The sequence below is a fragment of the Clupea harengus genome, chromosome 24 (assembly GCF_900700415.2).
Source record: "Clupea harengus chromosome 24, Ch_v2.0.2, whole genome shotgun sequence".
NCBI classification, from domain to species: domain Eukaryota; kingdom Metazoa; phylum Chordata; class Actinopteri; order Clupeiformes; family Clupeidae; genus Clupea; species Clupea harengus.
In genome coordinates, this window is record NC_045175.1 from 10,217,596 (window position 1) to 10,241,079 (window position 23,484).

The 23,484-nt window shown below is 40.3% G+C and overlaps 4 protein-coding genes across 4 annotated transcripts in view; 3 read left to right on the plus strand and 1 right to left on the minus strand.

The window, feature by feature from the left end:
• Window positions 1–11,334, plus strand: part of LOC116219170 (protocadherin-like wing polarity protein stan) — a 33,500-nt gene extending 22,166 nt beyond the window's left edge. Inside the window, exons 16-17 of the mRNA XM_031562201.2 lie at window positions 9,699–9,884; window positions 10,874–11,334. Of these exons, the coding sequence (XP_031418061.1) occupies window positions 9,699–9,884; window positions 10,874–10,955 (268 nt within the window). The 3' untranslated portion in view covers window positions 10,956–11,334. The remainder of the gene's footprint in view (window positions 1–9,698; window positions 9,885–10,873) is intronic.
• An 808-nt stretch (window positions 11,335–12,142) lies between these two features.
• On the plus strand, window positions 12,143–13,424 carry LOC116219050 (sialic acid-binding Ig-like lectin 12). The gene is made up of 3 exons (XM_031561953.1): window positions 12,143–12,197; window positions 12,402–12,746; window positions 13,128–13,424. Exons 1-3 carry the CDS (start codon window positions 12,143–12,145, stop codon window positions 13,391–13,393), a joined length of 666 nt encoding a protein of 221 aa, XP_031417813.1. The 3' UTR covers window positions 13,394–13,424.
• Window positions 13,425–14,355: 931 nt separating this feature from the next.
• LOC116219051 (vascular cell adhesion protein 1-like) lies at window positions 14,356–17,597 on the plus strand. The gene is made up of 5 exons (XM_031561954.2): window positions 14,356–14,371; window positions 15,198–15,464; window positions 16,502–16,595; window positions 16,725–16,779; window positions 17,179–17,597. The coding sequence occupies exons 1-5, from the start codon at window positions 14,356–14,358 to the stop codon at window positions 17,431–17,433; spliced, it is 687 nt and encodes a 228-aa protein (XP_031417814.1). The 3' UTR covers window positions 17,434–17,597.
• A 2,492-nt stretch (window positions 17,598–20,089) lies between these two features.
• Window positions 20,090–22,655, minus strand: LOC116219346 (B-cell receptor CD22-like). Its single transcript, XM_031562613.1, has 4 exons — window positions 22,337–22,655; window positions 21,726–21,998; window positions 20,323–21,059; window positions 20,090–20,157 (listed from the first exon to the last, which is right to left on the minus strand). The coding sequence occupies exons 1-3, from the start codon at window positions 22,617–22,619 to the stop codon at window positions 20,779–20,781; spliced, it is 837 nt and encodes a 278-aa protein (XP_031418473.1). The 5' UTR covers window positions 22,620–22,655; the 3' UTR covers window positions 20,090–20,157; window positions 20,323–20,778.
• Window positions 22,656–23,484: the final 829 nt, after the last annotated feature.

The following is a 23,484-nucleotide window of genomic DNA, read 5'->3' on the forward strand; positions in this document are numbered from 1 at the left end:
TGATCATAATCTTCAGTTAACACATGTGAATGTGTCTTGATGTAATGTTGACTAGCATGTTGACTAGCAAGTAAGGAAATGTTTGTATGCAAATGGTAACGAAAGTTTGTCATCTTTTATAAACCTGTTAATTTAATGTATGATTAATGTTTTTTCACATTAAATATTTTCACATAAATCGACTTTGTGTCATACTGTGAATTCACTAAGTGTTTGTTTAAAGTGTGTGAACCATCACAAAATGTAAATGTTTGTGTTGTTATGTTTTGTTTTCAGTGTTTTGTTTACAGTGTTATGTTTTCAGTTATTTTGCTGTGTTGTTCTATTCAGGTACCTATGTGAACTGCCACTCAGGGACTTATACGCTTTTCGGGATAATTGATGAAGGATACGCAGGTAAAGTCAATCACTGAATGGGAGGTCACAAAACAGTGTTTACCAAGTCAATGAAAACACTGGCTTATTAGGCCAGGGGTACGTTCGTCGTAGGATTGAAGCTAAGTTAATCAATTGGCCTTTTAGCCCGTTAAGATTAGCGAGCTGATTGAGAACAGCAAATATCGGTTCGTTAACGGCTGACCCGCATCCTAATCATGTGGTTAATTTCAAGCAGGCTAAAGTTATCATGGCATTTGCGCGTGCACGTCCTACTTCAAAAGGCAGGAAAGGTCGATCACCAAAACCATGATTTTCTAACGGCATAATGGTTCTAAACTCAAAGAAAAGGGCTCTTTTTTTCTCCGCTGGCGAGTAGGAGATGAACATGAACGCTTATGAAGAATACAAGACCATAATCATGGCAAAATTCAACACCACCACCGCTGTGAGAGCAAGGTGTGTTGGGGTGTCTATAGCGTAATATCTATCTATGAATCCCTGACGGCAAATGTCAGCTGGTACAGAGGTTTCGTCTACCGGTTAGAATCTGCATGGTTGCTAGTTCAAATCCCCTCACCCCCTTCCTCGATGTAGTTTTACATTTCCTTGGAAGTCGCTTTGAATAAAAGCGTCTGTTAAATGACTAAATGTATTAATAACAAATGCAATAAATTGAAGCAGCGAAAATAAATTGGCTGTATTTCTCTCTATTCTTATCATGAGTCCACCGTAATCATTTTCTACAATAATGATATGCTATGGTGTACTAATAACACTCATATAATTATGAGTGCTTTGTTCTCCGCATCACCGACACTACAAAAATGTACCACTCGCAAAAAAGCGCAAGACAGTCAATGTTCGACTGTGGTGTTTGCAATAAATGACTCGAGAAGGTCTTGTAAATTAATGATTCCTTGTCGGCTGAATCGGTAGCGCTCATACAAGAATAATGGATCTTGGCGATCACAAAGAACTCTCTCCCTCCGCTAATCTAACTCTAATATCAGTCCTTGGTCAATGGGATCCCTCCTTTTTCCGGGGGTGTGGCAAGCTTATCCAGCTACACTTAAGTTAGCCTGCCCTGGAGCAGGTTAGTGCTAATCGATATGTAACTATGGTGATTCATCAAAAGTTGCTTCCACGAACCAAAAAGAGGGGCGTTTTTTTTATCTTAGCCTGAAAATTAGCTCGCTAAACCGTTTAGCGAGCTACGACGAATACCCCCCTGGTAAAACACTAATTTGTCTTAATTGACAACAGATATCTGCAACCAGGATTTGCTTTGGAAATGTTCAGTTAATTCTCTGATAAATGGCATTAAATCAGTTGAAATGTGCTAAATGAGATCACAAAACAGTGTTTGTCAAGTCAATAAAAACACTGACCGAACCAAGAAAAACACTGGCTTATCAGGCTAGGTAAAACACTGATTTGTCTTAAATGACAACGGATATTTGCAACTCAGTTACTTCTCTGGGAAATGGCTTTAAATCAGTTGAAGTGTGTGAAATAGGCCACCATCAGTGTTGAGATGTTACTTCTCTGAGAAATGGCATTAAATCAGTTGAAATGTGCTAAATAGGCCACCATCAGCGTTTGTGTTACTGTCTGTCCTGTCCTACAGGGACCATAGACGTAATGAGAGGGAATCCAGAAAACGACACCATAGCTCTCGAGCCATACATGTATCCATCCCATCTCGAGTTTCTGGAATTGATCGTCACCGGAAATGGAACACTAGGCGTGATTCAGACGAGAAAACCTCTGGATGCAGAAGCACTGAAAGACGTGAGTCTACTTTTTAAATACTATTATTGTTATTTTCATAATCAATAGTATCATTATCATCATTATAATTATTATTGGTATTATTATTAGTAGTAGTAGGAGTAGCAGTAGCAGTAGTAGCAGTAGTAGTAGCAGTAGCAGTAGCAGTAGTAGCAGTAGCAGTAGCAGTAGCAGTAGTAGCAGTAGCAGTAGCAATAGCTGTAGCAGTAGCAGTAGCAGTAGCAGTAGCAGCAGCAGTAGCAGCAGTAGCAGTAGCAGTAGCAGTAGCAGTAGCAGTAGTAGCAGTAGCAGTAGCAGTAGCAGTAGCAGTAGCAGTAGCAGTAGCAATAGCAATAGCAGTAGCAGTAGCGATATAAGAAGAACTAGAACTAGTAGTTGTTGTTGTATACTGGTAAAGGTGGTGGTGTTAAAAGTCTTGCATGTGAGAGTTGTCTTTGTGGTGGTGTTCTTTTGTCCTGACAAAAGAGTAAAAAAAGCAGAGGTGAAATTGATCAGTGATTCCTGAATATCTTTTTTTAGTCAAAAGGAAATCTGTACTTCCTCATAAGCTGTGCAAACAGTGGGGTAAGTCAGACTAAGAGTCCACATATGAAATTAAAATGAAATTAAATACATATTACTGTGGTTGAAAGAGTCAATATTTTGTGTATAATTGTACCAACTGTTATCATAATTCCTACTCAGATGAAAAATATTCGTGTGATCATGGTTAGTAACATCAATGACAATCCACCGGTCTTCGAAAAGGATGAATACAGGGTTAATGTATCAGAGGTAAGAACCTATGTTTCTCACAAACTACAAATAATCACATTAGTTTGAAACATGTACACAGAATGTTTATATGCATGATCTGCACGACATAAGATTTATTGCACAGTTATGATGCAGCTTCTTATCAGTGAAACTATCCCTGTCCCTGTCGATGAAATTCGACTGCAGTAAAAAATTAAGCACACAAAGATGATGTAGTATAGGGGGGGCAAGCAGCAGCCCCGACCATGAACGGGCTTGAAGGCCCACGGGGACCCGGGTTCAAATACGACCAGCGGGCATTTCCTCATCCCACTCCCCACTTCTTCTCTCCAGCTCATTTCCTGTCAAACCTTCACTATCCTATCTGATTAACGGCAAAAAGTCCAAAAATAAATCTTTAAAAAAGATGTTTGTAGTATGATTTATCAGCATGAACACCCAGAACTTCTTCACTGCTCATTTTATCTCCAGACCCTTCCTGTCGGTTCCTTAGTGCTCACACTTAAGGCTGTGGATGCAGATGTAGCTCCCACCAACAGCAAAGTCATATATGCTACACTGGTGAGTCTATAGTATAGTGTAGTGTGGTATATCACACCATGACATAGTGCAACATTGTGTTGTGTACTGTACTATAGCATAGCATAGGATAACATTATAAAGTTTAACCTAATATTTTTAACTAAATTGAAATGAGACACTAAATTGTCGTATATGCCACACTGGTTAGTCTGTAGTATAGTGTAGTGTGGTACACCATGACATAGTGTAACATTGTGTTGTGTACTGTACTATCGCGAATAACAGGATAACATTATGAAGTTTAACCTAATATTCAACAGTAAATTAAAATGAGACACTAAATTGCTGTTTTGGGAATTGCAATGCTTGTTTTATAATCCCCTCTCATGCAGCCGCCAGTTCCAAGCGCATTTGAGCTGAGAGAAGATGGATCAATGTTTCTGATGGAGGCTTTGGACTACAACAACATCAGCTCCCACAAGTTTACTGTTGAAGCACGAGTATGTACCAATCACATGGGGCCACCTGTCCAGTGAGAGGCTCTAATTCTATTCCACTCTATTCTAATGTCTTCTATTGTTTCAACACAACACACTAAATTCCATTTCTCCAATTCTGATTGCCAAATTCCATTGCCATTTCAAGTGCTATACCCTTCTTTCATCTCACCAGTTTTTCAATATTTTTTGGATGTTTGACCTTGAGCCTTGTGTTTCCCTCAGAGTGTTGCTGTTTACTAGCGTTGATTTGTTCTCTGACAAAGATTTATGTAATGCCAATGTGATTCGTGTAATTTTGTCCTGCCTTACCCGGTCTAACATTATATGTGTGTAATTTTGTAATTTTGTGGTGAATGGTCATCTGGATTCACCTGGTCTCTCATTATTTGTCTGCTGTGGCACCTGCAGCATAGAAAATATTTGCTGTGATTTTATTATCATATGTCCATATGTCAGAATGCCCATGATGCCAGACCCAATAACCCATTCGATCTAAACTCAACAGGATGAGGGAGGCCTCTCGAGTACGGCAAATGTAATTATTAACGTCCAGGATTTTGACAACCTGAACCCATATTTTGAACACAATCTCTATGAGACTACAGTACAGGAAAACTGGGTGAGTGTGAAATATTGCTGGAAATGTAAAATAGTTATATTTGTTAAATGTCAACCCCGGGATATAGATGATGCTGCCATGGTGATATAGCAGACATCTGTCAGTGACCCCTGACCTCTCTTCCTGTCCAGGTGGGGGCCGTCCCCAGGGTGCACCCAGAGCCAGTGAGGGCTTTGGATGGTGACACTGGCATAAACGAGACATTAATCTACAGCATATCATCAGGTATTGTACCACATACTGTATATGTTGATATGTAGCATTTTATCAGGTTCTGTTTCACACATATGTTCACTTACAGCACCTCATCAGGTTCTATACAGCACACGTGTTGAAATATAGCCTCTCAATATCAATATTGATCACAAAAACATTTATTTATATACACACATATTAATACATGGCATCTTGTGCGGTAATGTATCACATGTATTGATGCCCAGCAAACTGATGGCAAGGTGGAATCAGTCACTCAGATAAAATGCTGTCTTTCAACGATAGAAAAGCAAGAGATGTTGAATATGTTGCTTATTTCTACTGGTTCTGACCGTGAACACAAAAAGACAGAACGTGTTGTGTGATGTGTGTTGCTCATATCAGTGTCTCCAAGCAAGTACCAGAGCAACTTTGTTATTGCCCCCCACACTGGAGTCATAACTGTGATGAGTCCACTCAACAGAGAAGAAATCAGCTCAATATTATTGGGTATAAAGGTAATAATGTCTGTTTAATTCACCTTTGCTGACTTAAAAGTGGCATTTGTATTATTGATAGATTGATTGACTGACCAGATTGCTCTATTTTAGATTTTCAGTTTAATGTGTCATCTGTACATTCTTCTTTGCCAATGATCCAGGCTTCTCAGCAAGATGACAGCCAGAAGACAGCAGGCAGCACGGTAAAACAAAGTGACATCATAAGAAATACAAATATATCATTTCTTTTTTCCTCAGGGCAGATGCCAATAATACATTCACAATATAATAATTTAATCAAAGTCAATCAATAAATGAATCAAACTCTGTCTCGCTCTATCTATCTGTCCATCTATCTATCTATCTGTCTGTCTGTCTGTCTGTCTGTCTGTCTGTCTGTCTGTCTGTCTGTCTGTCTATCTGTCTTTTATGTAGTTCCTGGTTCACATTGACGATGCACCTGAAGCTCCTGTGTTTTCTAGTGACGTTTATTCAGCCCAGATTTTCAACATCGCTCCGTACAAGTTCCCCGTCGTGAAAGTCAAGGTAATTATAAGAATGATAAATATGATTGGCTGAACCACTTGTCAATCACTGCAATGCAGTACATCATGGGATGATCTGATTCCAGTGGATTGTGGGAACTCCTTTGGTAGGCTGCTCAGTGTTAGGGTAGGCGGGTTCTCCTCTGTAGCATAAAAGATAGTGTCTACATAGCAAGCTCTCTGAGCAACCTTTGCCCTCTTCCTCGACATTTTCACATGAGATCATTTGGTAAATACAGATAGCTGTTAGTGTCTTCTGCTTTAGTGTTTTTATCTCCACAGTGTGCATCTGTAGTCCTTAACTATAGGCACTTCTCAAAGTAAGAACATTGTGTTATACATTACTGTCCCTAAACCAAAACCTAAATCTAAACAAATGTATGTGCTGCAATGATTTACATTGTATTGATCTATTATTAATGTAAAGGTACTGTATATTCCCAGATATACTGATACTGCATATTGTATGTAAAACATAGACAGCATCCTGTACATGTTGGGCCAAAACTGAATATGACTATTTCAGCACTGCAAGCACTTGGTGCAGTTCAAACACGATATAAATCAACTCACGGTGCCTGCTAATCTCTGCCTACAGGCCACAGACCCTGACGCAGGAGAGACAGAGGCGCTGCAGTACTCCTTGGTGGAACCAAACAACCTGTTTGCTGTAGATCCCTCTAGTGGTCAGGTGTATGTAGTGTCAGCTGGAGGTGAGAGTGGGAAGATCACGCTGCAGGTGAAGGCAGAAGACAAGCTGGGCCTTCATGACATCACTACAGTGGAGGTGAGTGGGATTTGAACTCACACATTTAAGTCTTTTTAAATAAAAGAATTTTATAAATTAAATTACACACGAGAAAGGGATAAAGAAAATACTCCAATCAAGAGCAAAGAAATATACACACTGGTAGGTACATTATAGTATGGTTTAGCAGAGCAGAGCATAGCAAAGTGTAATGGACACTATGGATAAAAAAATTATAAAAAGTAGGGCTGTCAATACATTAAAAAAAATTAACTAATTAATCGCACATTTTGAAATTAATTAATCGCGATTAATCGCGATTAAAAGTTTTTTTTCTTCTTAAGACTAAATCTTATAAATGAATGAGTAATCACTTCATACAGCGTGTATTTTAGACACTGTTGTTTATTTGTAGTTTTTTTTTTAAACACAATGGTGCCCCTCGACGGTAAATCGTAAGAATTTCCCCTGAAGCAATTCGAATCACCTCAATCAGCCCACTGTCCTCAACTATGTTGATGGGCCGACAGTCACCGGCAACCCAAATGGCAACCTTTTCACGGACTCGTCTAGTTATTTTCCTAGAGAAGTCATGGAGTGTGGGTTGGCGATCATCTAACCTGGGACTGCTTTCTGTCAGGTGCTTTGCATTAAGGTGATAACTTCAAGACGAGCTGCTTCTGTGATAGCTAAATTCAGCTTGACAAATGCTACATACAACTTTAGTTTTGTCGATTGTTCTGTCATTTTGGCTCTTAAACAGAGACTTTCCGCCCAACAATCCCTCAGCTCTCTCCATCTTCAACTACCACAGTGGTTCTCAAACTTTTTCTGTCTTTCCCCACTTTGAACAAGGGGGGCTATTCAAGCCCCATCTGTCCCTCATCGCTCCCATAAAATGGTAGGCCAAGTCTGGCCTGATGTAATTCCCAATCTTCTCCACCTCTTCTCCGCCTCGCTTCCTGTCATAACTTCATGTCCTATCCAAATAAAGGCATTTAAATTTTTTTTTTTTAAAGTTGCACTAATTGCGTTAAAATATTTTATCGCGTTAATCGCGGCCGCATTAATGGCATAGATTAACGCGTTAACGCTGACAGCCCTAATTAAAAGTCGTTGTATACATTGCAAAGGATGTCTCAGGTGTGCAATAGAAAACCAATGTTTCCCTGTAACATGTGGGGATCAGGATATTCACAATCATTCATTTAGCATATGAACGATTCTACCCCAGCCGACTTACAGTCCTGTACAGATACACATATATAATCAGTATCGGTCCAATTCACAGTACTGTACCGATACACATATATAATCAGTATCGGTCCAATTCACAGTGCTGTACAGGTACACATATATAATCAGTATCGGTCCACACCTTATGACCTTGGTGCTGTCACCACTTTGCTCCAGCAGTTGTGCTACAGTACAGGAACACTAAATAACAGTAATAGTGATATGATATGTTATCTGATATACTCTAAATAACTGGTGACAAATCACTACAGATGCACATGTGAGCAAAAACAAGTCAGTTATTTTGTCCTTTGGCCACCAGAGGCCGCCAATGTCCCAAATCGTGGCCATCGCTGGCCAGACTTGTGACAATCTGATATACTCTTGATTCTTTCAGGTCACTTTAATAGACAGTGGCAGCAGCAACGTGGCCGTTCTGTCGTTGAATATGGCGGTCAAGACAGTAGAGGACAGCGCCGCCCAAGTGGAGGAGTGAGTGTCTAAGTCTCTAAATATCATATGAAATATACCCCCCAAGTGGAGGAGTGGGTGTCTAAATCTCTAAATATCATCTATCAATCCATTATTGCCTTTTATGAAGAATCTTCATAACAGATTTGTCTCTCTCTCTCTTTCTCTCTCTCTCTCTCTCTCTCTCTCTCTCTCTCTCTCTCTCTTTCCTTCTCAGGTCTCTGGGGAGGGTGTTGGGCTGGACTGTGAGGATCATGACTGTAACTAATGATGCAGCGCTCTTTCAGAGAGAAGTCCATCCCAAAACATACGTCACTTTCATTGCAATGGAGCCCGGCAGCACAGCTGTCCTGTCTCAGGAGGAGGTCAAACAGTACGGCAAGGCTTCCATAACTTTCACTGTGTGTGTGTGTGTGTGTATGTGCGTGTGTGCGTGTGTGTGTGTGTGTGTGTGTGTGTGTGTGTGTGTGTGTGTGTGTGTGTGTGTGTTGAAGGGACCGGTATAGTTCATCAGAATATGCCATAGTCAATAATTCAATGATCTTATACCTAGTTATAATTGTTACTTTTATTTGGATTTAACTAGCATGTAAACAGTTCCTGGGTGAATATACTTGATTTTGACCAGGGGAGTGAGGTACGACATTGGTCTTACCTTCCCCCCCCAGGTCGATACAAAGAGCCCTGCACCCATGGCTTATTTGAATAGACGGTAACACCCCTAAACTCAGCTTTTTAAGAGCAGATCCCTGAAGGAATAAGTCAGATGAGTCTAAGGTGAAGCTATGAGTGGACCTTCAGGCTTTGTCTCCCTTGGTGGCAGCCATTGTATAAGATTAAAACCTGGATCATGACTGACTAGAATCCAAGACTGGTCTCCATTATATGGTATGAATTATATCCCATCAGTGTGTGTGTGTGTGTATCCGTGTGTCATTATCTCTCTGTGTGTGTATTCATGTGTCATTGTGTTTGTGTGTATGTGTGTGTGTGTGTGGGCCCAAGCTCTACGCCCTACAATAAAAACTGTTGATAACAGTTCTGGTCACTGTTAAACTTTCACTGTGTATGTGTGTTTGTATGTATGTGTGTGCCTGCGTGTGTCCCTGCTTGTGTGTGTGTGTCTGTGTATTTGTTTGTGTGTGTGTGTGTATGTGTGTATCCGTGTGCATTTATGTGTGTGTTTGTGTGTGTGTGTGTGTGTATGTGTGTGTGTGTGTATCCGTGTGTGTTTGTGTGTGTGTGTGTATCCATGTGTTTGTTTGTATCCGTGTGTTTGTGTATGTTTGTATCCATGTGTGTGTCCGTGTGTGTGTGTGTATCCATGTGTGTTTGTGTGTGTATCCCTGTGTGTGTGTGTGTATCTGTGTGTGTGTATCCGTGTGTGTTCATGTGTGTGTATCCGTGTGTTTATGTGTGTGTCCTGTTGTTGCCCAGGCGGCTGCAGAGTGAGGAGGAGAGCGTGAGGACGGAGCTGGGGAAGGTGTTCGGCCCCGGGCTGCAGGTCGGTGTGGAGGAGGGGCTTACGGGGATCAACCTCCCCCTCGACAACCAGGCCACTGTCGTCACACTGGGGGTTTTCCTGGCTGTATTCATGGCTCTGGTTCCAGTCTCAGTCCTGCTGTGAGTACGGTGTTTCCACCCGGCTGGCTCCAAGCAGATGGGCCCCACCCTTACGAGCTGGGTTCTGCTCAAAGTTTCTTCCTGTTACTAGGGAGATTTGCCTTGCCATCATCACCTTAGTGTGTCGTACGCTCCGGGGGAAGTCTGTGTCGTGGCAGGCTCAACTATGGATGTGGACTGCACGTAAACATACCACAGCAACCTTAAAGTGGAAACGCACACCCCAGGAACCTTAAAGTGGAAACACATACCACAGAAACCTTAAAGTGGAAATTCATACCCCAGAAACCTTAAAGTGGAAATGCATACCCCAGAAAGCTTAAAGTGGAAACAACCTTCTGCCACTCCATGCCATCATGAGCTCACTGCTTGCTCTAGAGGGTCAGGCTCTGGACTCTGTAAAGTGCCACAAGAGAATTGAAATTGTTATTGGCTCTATATAGATAAAATTCAATTGAATTGAATTGAAATTGTTTCTACTAGAGTAGTAGACATGACACTAATACTTCTACCAGTAGAGGTAGTATTAGTAGAGGTGATAGTGATGGCTGTGAATATGGTGTATGTGTGCGCAGCAGCAGAAGTGCACCCCCTTTAGTTACAGTTTCCCATTCCTATCAAACTATTATGCTAATTCTACTCGGCCTATAATACATATTGTATGGCATTTGCCCGTAATATAAACAAATGCCATCATTGACGTAGTTTTCTGCTTCACTGCTCTGCTTATCCTTTATTCACCTTATGAGGACACTGTATACCCACTAAGCTGTTCTACAACCAGTACTTCAAATGCTGGCTCTATTAATTTTAATGCACACATTTTTTTGTATATTTCATGTACACACCTTCTTTTATGTTTCATGGAATCGTGTATACATCATGTATGTGCATATGCTACATGTATGTTAATACATAATGTGCTCTGATGCATGTATGAATCCATCAGCTCGCTTCTGGTTCTCAGTACGTATATATTTTGTTCACAGAACAAGGAGACTCTCCAAAGGAAACCGTAATGAACGCCCTTCACTGACATCAGAACCTGATGACATGATGACTCGCCTTTAATGGAAGAAGCGGATGTGACATCATCGTGTCAAAACACATTTCTAATGTGTGTCCTGCTCTGCTCCCTTCCGTGTCTTTTCAAATGCGGACATTTCTCTTGAGATGAAATCTGTGGTGGAAATCTGAACTCTATCAGCAGATTTTACACCATCCATGTGATGTTTGTTATCTTAAAAGGAAGTGAAAAAGAAGAACAAGTGATACACTTCATTACTTCCCTATACAGTCATGATTATTAAAGACAGACTAGGTAAAATACAGTCAGGATTTTTAGAGGCAGACTAGATAAAATACAATGAAATTATCCTCGCCTTGTGCTACCACCATGTGACTGATCCATGTTCAAATAAATAAATGAATAATAAAACATATTTATCAACCTGTTGCTCCATGGATACTATTATTAGAACACTTAACCAGAAAAAAACATAACAGTGAGCTTCATGACATTCATCCTGCAGTATGGCTTTAAAAAAAAAGGGAAATCTACTGTTTATATCCCATTGTTAAAACGAGACAGACCTAGGGCCATAACAGCACAATGCCTTCCAACGCAAAGGGGACTGACAAGTGGGAAGCAAAGGTCTGATATCAGTGCTTTGGTGTTCGAGTTTCTGCGCTGAACTTCCCCTTTTCATCATACAGACATTGAGTCATTATACTACTGGCTACCTTTATGATTATGGCTATAGGAACACTATCCCTATGACAACGACTCTAGTTGTATTTGACATAAAAACGGCTTTATGTGGTTGGTGCCTCTAATTCAAGAAACATTACTGAACTCAGACCGACCCCTCGTGAAATGTGAACTTGTATGCTCGTTTCAGTAGCTCATGTTAGCTCACAGCTTATACAAGCAGCACTCAAGACAGGTAAACACTGTAGCCTTCATATTGCAGGGGTTGTTAGATGACACTCTATGATTCTATGTCAGTCGTGAGAATCGGGAAGCAAATATCTGTTATCAGTGCTTTGGTCTTCTGGTTTCTGCTCTGAACTTCCCCTCTTCACCATATAATCATTGTCAGCCATTACATGATACAGAGGAATATCTGATTACAATGCTCAGTGCGGACAGACACCTCTCTCTAAAAGTAAGATTCGGTTGTCACATTGAAATTTGGAGTGTAGTCTATTCAATGCAATGAAATTTAGACTGATCTTTCATAAACGCCGATGCAGTCATGTTTCCTAGAAGAGAAAGTATATTTTTGGAAATATTCCTGTTCCATCTCTCAGGTAAGACACATTTAATCGTTGTATTTTCAGTCTGTTTTCATTTCAAAACTTTTACCAGCTTTTGTTAAGCACAGACTCCATCACTGTGGCTTTCTTTCTGGTTTAAACACCAACTTCCATCATAACACACATTGCTTCGTCCTTCATTGCACTTGGTTGATACCTTTTCATTTTATGTATCAATGTTTACCATTTGTGTTACAGGTGTTTTGGGCTGGCGGTGGGGTGTGTCATATGCTCCGCAGGAAGTCTGTGTCGTGGCAGGCTCAAGTATTTATGTGGACTGCACGTACACATACCCCCAAAACCTCGAGGTGGAAACAACCTTCTGGTATCGAGGATGTAGCATTGATGCAAGCCCTGAAGACCTGAGCCAGGACGAGCAGTTTAAGGGTCGGGTGGAATATCTTGGGGATGAAATTAATAACTGCAGCCTCAGGATAAGGGACCTCAGAGAGAGCGACGACGCTGAATATTGCTTCAGGTTCATCACAGATAAATGGTGGGGAAAATGGTCTGGAAAACCTGGAGTTGCTCTTTCAATTTCAGGTAATTTGTGTTGAGAAGTGAAGAAGATACTTCAGTAATACATCAGGGTCACCCGTAGTTTGAATTTTGTCATAACATAAGTATGTCCTTCGAATCTTGATATGTACAGTACATCGATAGTTGACAGTACTGTGTGCCTCTCATGTAAGTAAATCATTTTACACATTCTTACCCCCCGAGCATAACCCTGACCTCACACACATTTTCCATTATATGTGCTGACATTAGAAGTCATTAGCTAATGTACTAACCCAATCTGTTTTTACTTTCATTAAGTATTTTATTTAATTTGTATTTATTTTATCTATTTAAATGAATGTTATTGATTTATCAGATACATTTATCCAAAGTGACTCATCCTGGATCGGCTCTGTGTCCCAGATCTGCAGGTGCTGGTAGCCCCAGGCAAAGTGACGGAGGGTAATAGAGTGACACTGACCTGCAACGCCACCTGCAGTCTGAGTAACGACCCCACCTACATCTGGTACAAGAGAGCAGTGATTTTGACCAGCAACTTCACCACTGGGAACAACACACTGACCCTAGACCCAGTCAGCAGTGAGGATGCAGGCAGCTACTCCTGTGCTGTAAGAGGACAGGAGGACCATCCCTCTCCTGCAGTGACACTCAGTGTCAGATGTATGTAACTGCATTCCAATAGAACCTTTCAGACCAATAACACAGGATTTATATTTTAACCAATAACAATTGTAGTGCAAATGCAACAAATGTTGTAGGTGTAGCTTGTAAAAAAATGTACTGATTATGTTGAAAATACTAAAGTCGTCTTCAATCTATGAATACTATCCGTATCTTTAGCAGTAACCTAAATGAACCGTCTTCTACTCATTTGTTGCAATTGTAGTGACCCATTGGAAAATAAACTCCCTATGACCAGAGTTTCCGCTGTACAACAATGAGATTAAATGGAACTAGAAAGTGAGGTTTACCCTTAAATCTCCCGCCTCTCAGATTGCTGTATAGACCAAATTTAAACTATGGAGATGAAGGAGAGATCTGAACAGAGTCACACATAATGCTCCATTTTTACTGAATGTTTAGACATCTCAGTATTGCCTCTTCTGTTTCTCTCTCAAGACAACCACTATTATGGAAAGGGATATCTTATAGATTTTTTTGTTCACAAAATGAAACAATAATGAGTCACATTTAGGTCTCCTGAGTTATCAAGGATCCATCTTTGAGAAAAAAACATTGGGCCTCATTCTCGAACGCAGTTGAGAAGAATTTAAGAAGGAATATCTTCTGAACTGGATTTAGGAAAACATTTGGCATTCATGAAAGTTTTCTCATCTGGGATTTGTTCTGAACTTCAGAAGACTTTCTGAACTCGAAATAGCAGTCGTAACTGCAAGATGGTTTTTTGAGAAATCGCATTTCAGAAAACTCTCCGTTTTAGCAGTGCTAATGAATTTGTGAGAAATCGTTGGTGATTGCGTTCACATCAACTCTACAGACATCCTCGGATTAAAATAATTATAATAATAATAAATACAAGAATATTTGTATCATTAACAATTACGTTTCACATGTCATGATTCTACGAGGCACCGTGATGTCATAAAATAAATAAAAGGACTACACCAGAATGCTGCGCTCGTCTAGTGAGCATCGTTTGGCACTACCGTCTGTGCAAGTACGGCAATCCAGACTATTTTCATTTGTAGTTCCACGTTGGTGGAACGAACTGCCTAGCACTACCAGAGCAGGGGCGTCCCTCTCTACCTTTAAGAAGCTTTTGAAGACCCACCTCTTCAGAGAGCACCTCCCTTCCTAACTGGCACTTCGACTAGTGCTTAACTTGCACTTACAGCAGTTACATTCCTGCACTTCTTTTTATTTTTTATTTCTTATGTAAAGTAGTATTTATTGTTACACTAGGTCTCTATTGCTCGTAGCTTGACTGTTCTCTCCCTTGTACCTACGTCGCTTTGGACAAAAGCGTCTGCTAAATGACTAAATGTAAACGTGAGTGTACACGATCACTGCAAATGTAAGTGAATAAATAAATAAGCACTAAACTCAATCGCATTAAAATAGCCATAGTGGAATATAATGGACTCATCTACATAATTCAGGAGCACGAGAACGCGCTTTCAACTTAAGAAAACTCTTCCGGTGGAGCACACCTCAGAACACTTCTGCTTCGTAGGAACACATTTTCAAGCATTCATGAATTTGGCGGATGTCTTTTTCTTACGTTGTTTTTCCGAAGCCGGTAAGAAACATTTCAGAAGAAACTTCAGAAAATGTTTGAGAATGAGGCCCATTAGTTTTTGGAACTATTTATTGGTTTTGCCTTTTAACCTTATTTGTTATATACTCAGTTAAGATTTAGCATTTAGATAGATTGACAGCACAACCACCTATGAAAAAAAGGCAATTGTTCGAAAAAAACTTTACATATATCGCTTATATATCGCCTCACAGATGCTCCTCGGAACACCTTGGCATCGGTCAATTACACTTGTGGAGTGTCAGAGGGGACTTTGGTGACCCTGAGCTGCAGCACTGATGCCAACCCAGCAGCGCACAAATACATCTGGTACAGACAGAGTGGCTCTGGAACACTTCACGTGGATGTGGGAAGGACTACAAACTTCACCCTGGCTCCTGGTGACGGAGGAACTTATTTCTGTGAGGCGCTGAATGAAGTTGGCTCTCAGAACTCTACAACAGTGGAAATTAGTTTGGCAGGTTGGTCTAACGGGGTAGAGAAGAGTGTGGTTCAGGTGTATGCAGGCAGACAGACAGATAGGCAGACAGACAGAAAGACAGACAGACAGGCAGGCAGGCAGGCAGGCAGGCAGGCAGGCAGGCAGGCAGGCTGGCTGGCTGGCTGGCTGGCTGGCAGGCAGGCAGGCAGGCAGGCAGACAAACAGACAGACAGACAAAACTGACCAGTAAGGAAATATGTATTTGTTTGGTACCATTTGTCATGCTTTTCCGGTTGGTCTAATGGGATAATCAAAAATGACAGACATCTTGGCCATTTCTGGTGTTGTATGTAAGGACATAGATAGATAGTCAACAGTCTTTTGCCACAGTCGCAGATGGTAACATTAAGTCAATCAATCTCTTTTTCTTCTTCGTTAATCTATCAGAAATCTCTCCTTGCTAGGAGAAGGAATCACATTCTCATCAAAAGACCATTCATGACCTTCTATTTCTGTCTCCCTCACTACCATCCACGTCCAAGGCTATCTTTCCAAAAGGTGTTGTTATCTGACATGTGACTATTGTAATTGAGAGAGATAGATAGATAGATAGAGAGTGAGAGAGAGTGAAAGAGAGAGAGAGAGAGAAAGAGAGAAAGAGAAAGAGAAAGAGAAAGAGAAAGAGACAGACAGACAGACAGTACAACACTCATGTAATTGTCGTTAAATGGAACTAGAAAGTAAATGCATTGTCTGCGTGCGTGTGTGTGTGTGTGTGTGTGTGTGTGTGTGTGTGTATGTGTGTGTGTGTGTGTGTGTAGCCGTTTGTCTTTATATGTGTGTCCTGTTGTTGCACAGGCGGCTGCAAAGTGAGGAGTGTGTGTGTGTGTGTGTTTGTGTGTGTACGTGTGTGTGTGTGTGTGTGTGTATGCGTGCCTGCGTGCGTGCGTGTGTGTGTGTGTGTGTGTGTGTGTGTGTGTGTGTGTGTGTGTGTGTGTGCGTGTGCGCATGTGTCCTCTAGTAGGGAAACATTAGGCTGAATCAGGGTTCCTCTAATACCTTCCCATGTCTCACTAGCAACATCCGGGTGGAGCACAGGGCAGCTGTCAGCAGTGGTAATTATACCAGGCTTGGCTCTCATTCTGGCAAGTGTGGTCTTTATTTGCTGGTGGTGAGTGCCGATCAAAAACACTTCAAGAATTTGTCCACATCAGAACGAATTAAAGTATCACACCAGACTGAGACAGATTACAATCTAATCAAAGGGATTCTTTTTTTGAATGTATTTTGTCACGAACAGGAGGAAGAAGGCAAGTCCAAGTAAAGACAGCATGACTGAAGAAGATGATGGAAAGGTATTTGAAACGAGTATTTGACCAAATATTAGATAAAGACATATTTCATATGCAATACATTAAATATATTTAATAAAAATATCAAATATATTATAATTATTATGTCCATTTAATCATTCATATATATTGTTTATTAGATATTATATATGGTCCTGTAACCCAGAATTTCTGAAGGAATAACATGAATAATGTTAACTTGTATATAGCTGATGACTTTTTATTTTATTAATGATTTTTATTTGGACTTGGCAGGATAGATGGTGTTGTGTGTTATCCATACATTAATATATTGATAAGATTAGCATACACAGATAGCAGTGGTATATATCCAACTAACAGATAATCAGTCAAGTACAGGACACTTCCACTTCAGACAACACATGTATCTCTCCTCACCAGCAAAACACTGGCATTGTTTACTGCAACGTCATAGCAACAGCCTCTGAACCTGCCCTCTTCACGATGTCCTCTGACCCCGATGTTGCTGATCAAGGTGACGTCCACTACGCCAGTGTTCAGTTCGCTCCCGCCAGCAGGCAAGAGGGGGCCCTGAGCAGCCCTACGGCGGAGCAGCCTCAGGTCAGAATGCCGCAGGAGGAGACGGTGTACGCAGTGGTGAAGGTATCTGGTCCCACAGCCACTACCAGTCAGTAGTGTTCAGTCACTGAACAGCCATAACAGCTGACAGTAGTGCCGTCAGGATGGCCAACACAAGGAGAAATGATGTATGATGTTAATTTGCCAATTATTTTTGTAATTCCCTAATTATTCCTGTAATTACCTAATTAGGTTTCGGTCCCCATACGTTTTTTTGGGGGGGGAGGAACAGGTTGCAAGGCTTTGGGGTGCCATTATTTCTTTGTATTTCTTTATTTCTCTGTATTTTCTTTTGGGGATTTCATTGGGTTAATAACTATAGATGTAAAGTAATGATCAGTACTGGACAGCATCTCATATATGTGTCAGGTTCAGCCTGATGATCTGTACTGAGCAGCATCTCATATATGTCTCGGGTTCAGCCTGATGATCTGTACTGAGCAGCATCTCGTATATGTCTCGGGTTCAGCCTGATGATCTGTACTGAGCAGCATCTCATATATGTCTTGGGTTCAGCCTGATGATCTGTACTGAGCAGCATCTCGTATATGTCTCAGGTTCAGCCTGAGGTTCATTGTCAAAACATCCACAAGTGGGGTTTTCATCTACAGGCCCTTTTAGACTGGGTGGGCAATGGTGGGCGTCATTCAGAGCTGAGAGTGACCCTTATGATCTACAGCATCTAAGAGTCACTCATGTTCTTTTGTTCCCCCTTATACATGTGTGTATTGGGCATTGGATTTATGTGTGGATGGAACAGTGTATCCACAGAATGTTGCATATTAGATTGAGCATTTATCCACATTACTCCATCTTTTGATGGGACTGAACATTCACATAAAAGTTTGCTGTGTGTGTAACTATGAGTCATTTCGTTTTATGTGTGGCTGATATTTGACTTATTTTTGCATTGCACACTGCTGGACTGAGCCATAACAAAGCCAGCCAATCGACGCACAGCTTCAGGAGCAGGTGTAATTTCAATGTTGAGCCAAAATATCAACAGTCTTTTGTCACAGTCGCAGACGGTAACATTAAGTCAATCAATCTCTTTTTCTTCTTCGTTAATCTATCAGAAATCCATCCTTGCTAGGAGAAGGAATCACATTCTCATCAAAAGACCATTCATGACCTTCTGTTCCTGTCTCCCTCACTACCATCCACGTCCAAGGCTATCTTTTCAAAAGGTGTTGTTATCTGACATGTGACCATTGTAATTATGAGAGAGCGAGAGAGAGAGAGAGAGAGAGAGAGAGAGATAGATAGATAGATAGAGAGAGAGAGAGAGAGAGTTCAAATAGAAATGGTTATAGCACAACAATGCTTCAAGAAAACGCAGTATTTAATCATTTGAATTCACACCAAACACACAACAGTAAAACATTTAGCATGAGGAGGAATGTCGTAAAATTATCTGCAACAAACAACCTCAAATTAATGAAAAATAACGTTAAGATGAATTTAAAATCAAAAATGATGATGTATTGTTAGGATGCATTAAAAGTGTGCACATGATTTGTAATGAAATTCACAGAAAGGAGAAATAATAAAGAGTACTGAATGATACTAACTATAAGTCTTGTAACGTTGATAAGTAAAAGGCACAGAAAGGACAAAGAGTCCTGTAGCGATACTAACTAAAATAAATCTGTCAATTGTGCTCTTGCTCCTACTAAAGTTATTTTGTTTGTATATTTATACATGAGGCTAATCTGATGCAAAAAGTAGGACAATTTTTTTTATAAAAATCGTAAAATGTACACCAGTTGGAAACACCAAGCCTCTCCCCTTTCTTAGTTCTCGTAGTCTGAAGCCTCAACCTTTGTGGTGGAGTATGGGACACCATCAGCAGAGATCTTCACATCCTGAGAACAGCACACATGAAGCACACATGATAAAATAATTTATTAAGAAATCAACACAAACATACGCACATACATAAATCATTCATAAAGTCCTTCTCTAATAAACAGTGAATGTGAATAGTCAGTATTAAAGTACATTGAGAGACAGATGGTAACTCTGATAAAGTACGGTGTTATAATGTCTTACAGCCAGAGTGTCATATTCAGGTGATCTGGTGGCGAGGTTGAGACCTGTGTATGTGTCATCATCAGGACTAGACTGGACAGCCTGTCAAAATATACACATACATGGTTTAATAAATTATCAAATAAACACATTAGACCTGAATATGATTGGTCACTGGTTTTACCTTGATGAGAGAAAATGAATGGCTTGTAGATGGGTGCTATTTGGTGCTATATCACCATGTATATAATACCATTTTCTTTCTATGAAATTGGCCACATTTGAGAAGGATGGACTACAGTCAGAGTGTTACAGTCTTACTGCACTCTGTTTGAACACACAGTAACAATGAAGTATTGTAGCGATGAACGGAGTGAAGGCTTCTCTTGGTGCTCATCAAGCTATGTATTATTAATTATTATATATATTTTGACACTGAGGTGTTTACAGTGTATATATACTGTATATATATTGCAACCTCAGGTTTCAGTACACACTGATCAATAACAGTAACTAAGCATTAACGAAACGCAACATTATTATTATTAATTACAATAATCACAACATTGTATTTCATAGTCTCAAATGTGTTCACTTCTTTCAAAAGATTTAAGTGATTTTCCTGGTACATAAATAGCCAATATCCATTGATTTGGAGACGTGAAGGAAACAAGAGATTCTACCTGTGAACCAGCTGTGGTGTCTCCCGCTGTACCAATGGTGGTGCTTCTCACTTCTCTGGTTTGTGTCCTGAAGAGAGAGAGAGAGAGATAAAGAGAGAGAGAGAGACAAAAACTCTTAACCCCAATCCCCACTCTTTTTCCTATCAATAATCAACTGCAGCTCAAAGACAGGACAACCGACTGCAAGGACTTATATGACTTATTGCAAGGACTTACATACAGAACAACTCACGCTCTCTTGTAAACAACAACTCCAATCACAGCTCCAGATACTAGACCGGCCAACATTCCTCCAATCACACCTCCAACAACAGCAGTCCAGCAGGAAGGTATCTTTGGGTCTTTTGAGAGACAGAGTGCAACAACAAAGAGTAAATACCAGCTTTATCAGACATGAAAATGGCCAGCAGTGGAGAGTTAAATGCCAGTTTCATCAGACATGAGGACTGTGGAAAACATTGGATGTGTTTGTCATTGCAATAAGTAGGTGTTTTTTTAACTTGACAAAACGTTATTTGGATTTCACAAGAAAATAAATAAGAAAGTATGATAAGGTATGATTTTCACTTGGCAAAAACAATATAGACTTACTTACTATTATTGTAGTAACTATAACATTACATCATTATGGGCAGATGACTCGATCATGGCCAAAATTTCATGTTCTATGCTGCTGCATGTCTTGAGTTTAAAACTTACATGTTACACTGATCTGTACCACTGGAGATCTGTTCTGTCCAATCTCATTCCCAGCCTCACAGTAATAGAGTCCACTCTGCTCAGAGCTGATGTTTGCAAAGATGATATTCTGACTCGATCCAACTGGTGAAGATTGATCTTCTTTCTCCTTATACCAGGTGTAGTTCTGTGCTGGTGGGTTGGCATCACTGCTGCAGGTCAGAGTCACTGAATCCCCCTCCACTGGTTCAGCAGAAGGATGGACTGATGCTAAAGTGTTTCTTGGGCCATCTATCAAAAACATTTTATTTCAGATTATCCTTTCTAATTTCTAGTAACAAAGAAGGCTGGAGAGACAACGGCAAGCTTTGAACAGTGAAGGACTGAGTGATGCCAGGGTATTCCTGGGGGAGTCTAGATCGTGAGAAATATGAGTAATTAATTAATATATACCATATTCCAATGGAATTTTAATTTACTGTCAATCTGATCAACACCTCATCAGCTATAAGGTCAATTACGCCTTCATCCCACATACTCAAAATGTGAACAGTGAAGGACTGAGTGATGCCAGGGCATTCCTGGGGGAATGTAGATCGTGAGAAATATGAGTAATTAATTAATATATACCATATTCCAATGGAATTTTAATTCACTGTCAATCTGATCAACACCTCCTCAGCTAAAAGGTCAATTACAACTTTACCCCACGTACTATAAATTACACTTTGATTTCATGACTGACTGGATGTTTTCAGAAGAGTTCACAGTACTCACAAAGGGGAATGTGAAAATTGAAATAAAATATAATTTTATGAAACATGAACAGTAATTCAGATGTCGGTCCCCACAATGTCTCATTAATTGCATTATTAAGTCAGACAGACTTTGATTGTTTACTCTCTGAATAAGAGTTTGATTCCCTGACTTAATCTACTAGTATATATCAGTACTCACAGTACACATCCAAAAATGTGCCACTGGAACGGCTGGCTCCACGTTTATTCTCTGCCTTACAGTAGTAAGATCCAGTATGCTCAGTGCTGATGGTAGGGATGTTGTAGCTCCGTCCTTCTCCGATCCATTCAGACTCAGACCCATGCTTGTTAGTGTACCAGGTGAAGTTGTGCACTGGTGGGTTGGCATCACTGGTGCAGGTCAGAGTCACTGAGTCGCCCTCTTCTATATCACCAGATGGATGGACTGATACTGAGGTATTTCTTGGTACATCTACGAATCAGCAACGGAAAATACACACAGCAAAATCCGCATTGATTACAGCAGAGAAATCAGCATTGATTACAGCAGAGAAATCAGCATTGGTTTCTCTTTTCGCCATTGCAATAACAAGGTATGACTTTCACTTGAAAAAATGGTTATTTGGAAGAAAATAAAAAAGAAAGTATAAGGTATGATTTTCACTTGGAAAATTATAGTCTAAATTACTATTACTTTAGTAACTATAACATGAAACTTGAACTGAAATCATTACACATGTGGGCAGATAAATTGAACATCTTGAGATTTCATGTTGTATTGCTGCTACATGTCTTGAGTTCAAAACTTACATGTTACAGTGATCTGTACCGCTGAAGATCCGTTCTGTCCAATCTCATTCCCAGCCTCACAGTAATAGAGTCCACTCTGCTCAGAGCTGATGTTTGTAAAGCTGTAATTCTGACTCGATCCAACTGGTGAAGATTGATCTCCTCTCTTCTTATACCAGGTGTAGTTCTGTGCTGGTGGGTTGGCATCACTGCTGCAGGCCAGAGTCACTGAATCCCCCTCCACTGGTTCAGCAGAAGGATGGACTGATGCTAAAGTGTTTCTTGGGCCATCTGTCAGAAACATTTTATTTCAGATTATCACTTGTGATTTGTATGTACACAGAAGGCTGAACAGACAACACACAGCTTTGCAAAGTGAAATACATTCAGTTAACTGCTATGAGTTTTTCTCCAGTGTCTTCTCAGGAATCTAGTTTAATTATGTTAATTTTCATCAAAAAAGACGTTATTAATCTCACATACTTACATCTGACACTGAGAGTCCTTTCCAGTGATCTGTGATCCTCATGTCCCTTAACCGCACAGGAGTAACTGCCTGTATCTTCAATGCTGACTGAGGGTATGTTCAGTGTGTTACCAGCTGTGTGTGTACTATTAATAGCATGCAGGTTCTTGTACCAGATGTAGTTGGGGTTGTTACTCAGACTACAGGTGGTGTTACAGATTAATGTCACTCTGTCTCCCTCTGTGACATTTGCAGGATCCATCAGTACCTGCAGTTCTGAAAGAAATAGCAGTGTTATATTGGTAGATATAATCACATAAACAGTAATCATGCTATAATCAGCTGTAATCATGCAAATTACCTGTAACTGAGAGTTCAACATTTCCACCAGAAAACTTTCTTCCTTCTTTATTAGTTATAAACCTGAAGCGAAAATTGTTTGAGTCTCCAGTGATCAGGTCTGTTATCCTCAGAGTGTGGTTATTTGTATTCTTTTCAGTATAGTTCATTCGGCCATGATAATGTTTTTCCTCTATCAAATCCTTAGGTTCTTGACCAGGTGGCCAATGTCCCTCGATAAACCATAATGCTTTTGTGACGGTGTTATCTTCAGGGTACGTGTAATAGCTGTGGAATTCCACTGAGGAGCCATTCAAGGCACAGATGCTCTTTGGGGTGTACGTCACACTCCAGCAACTCAGAA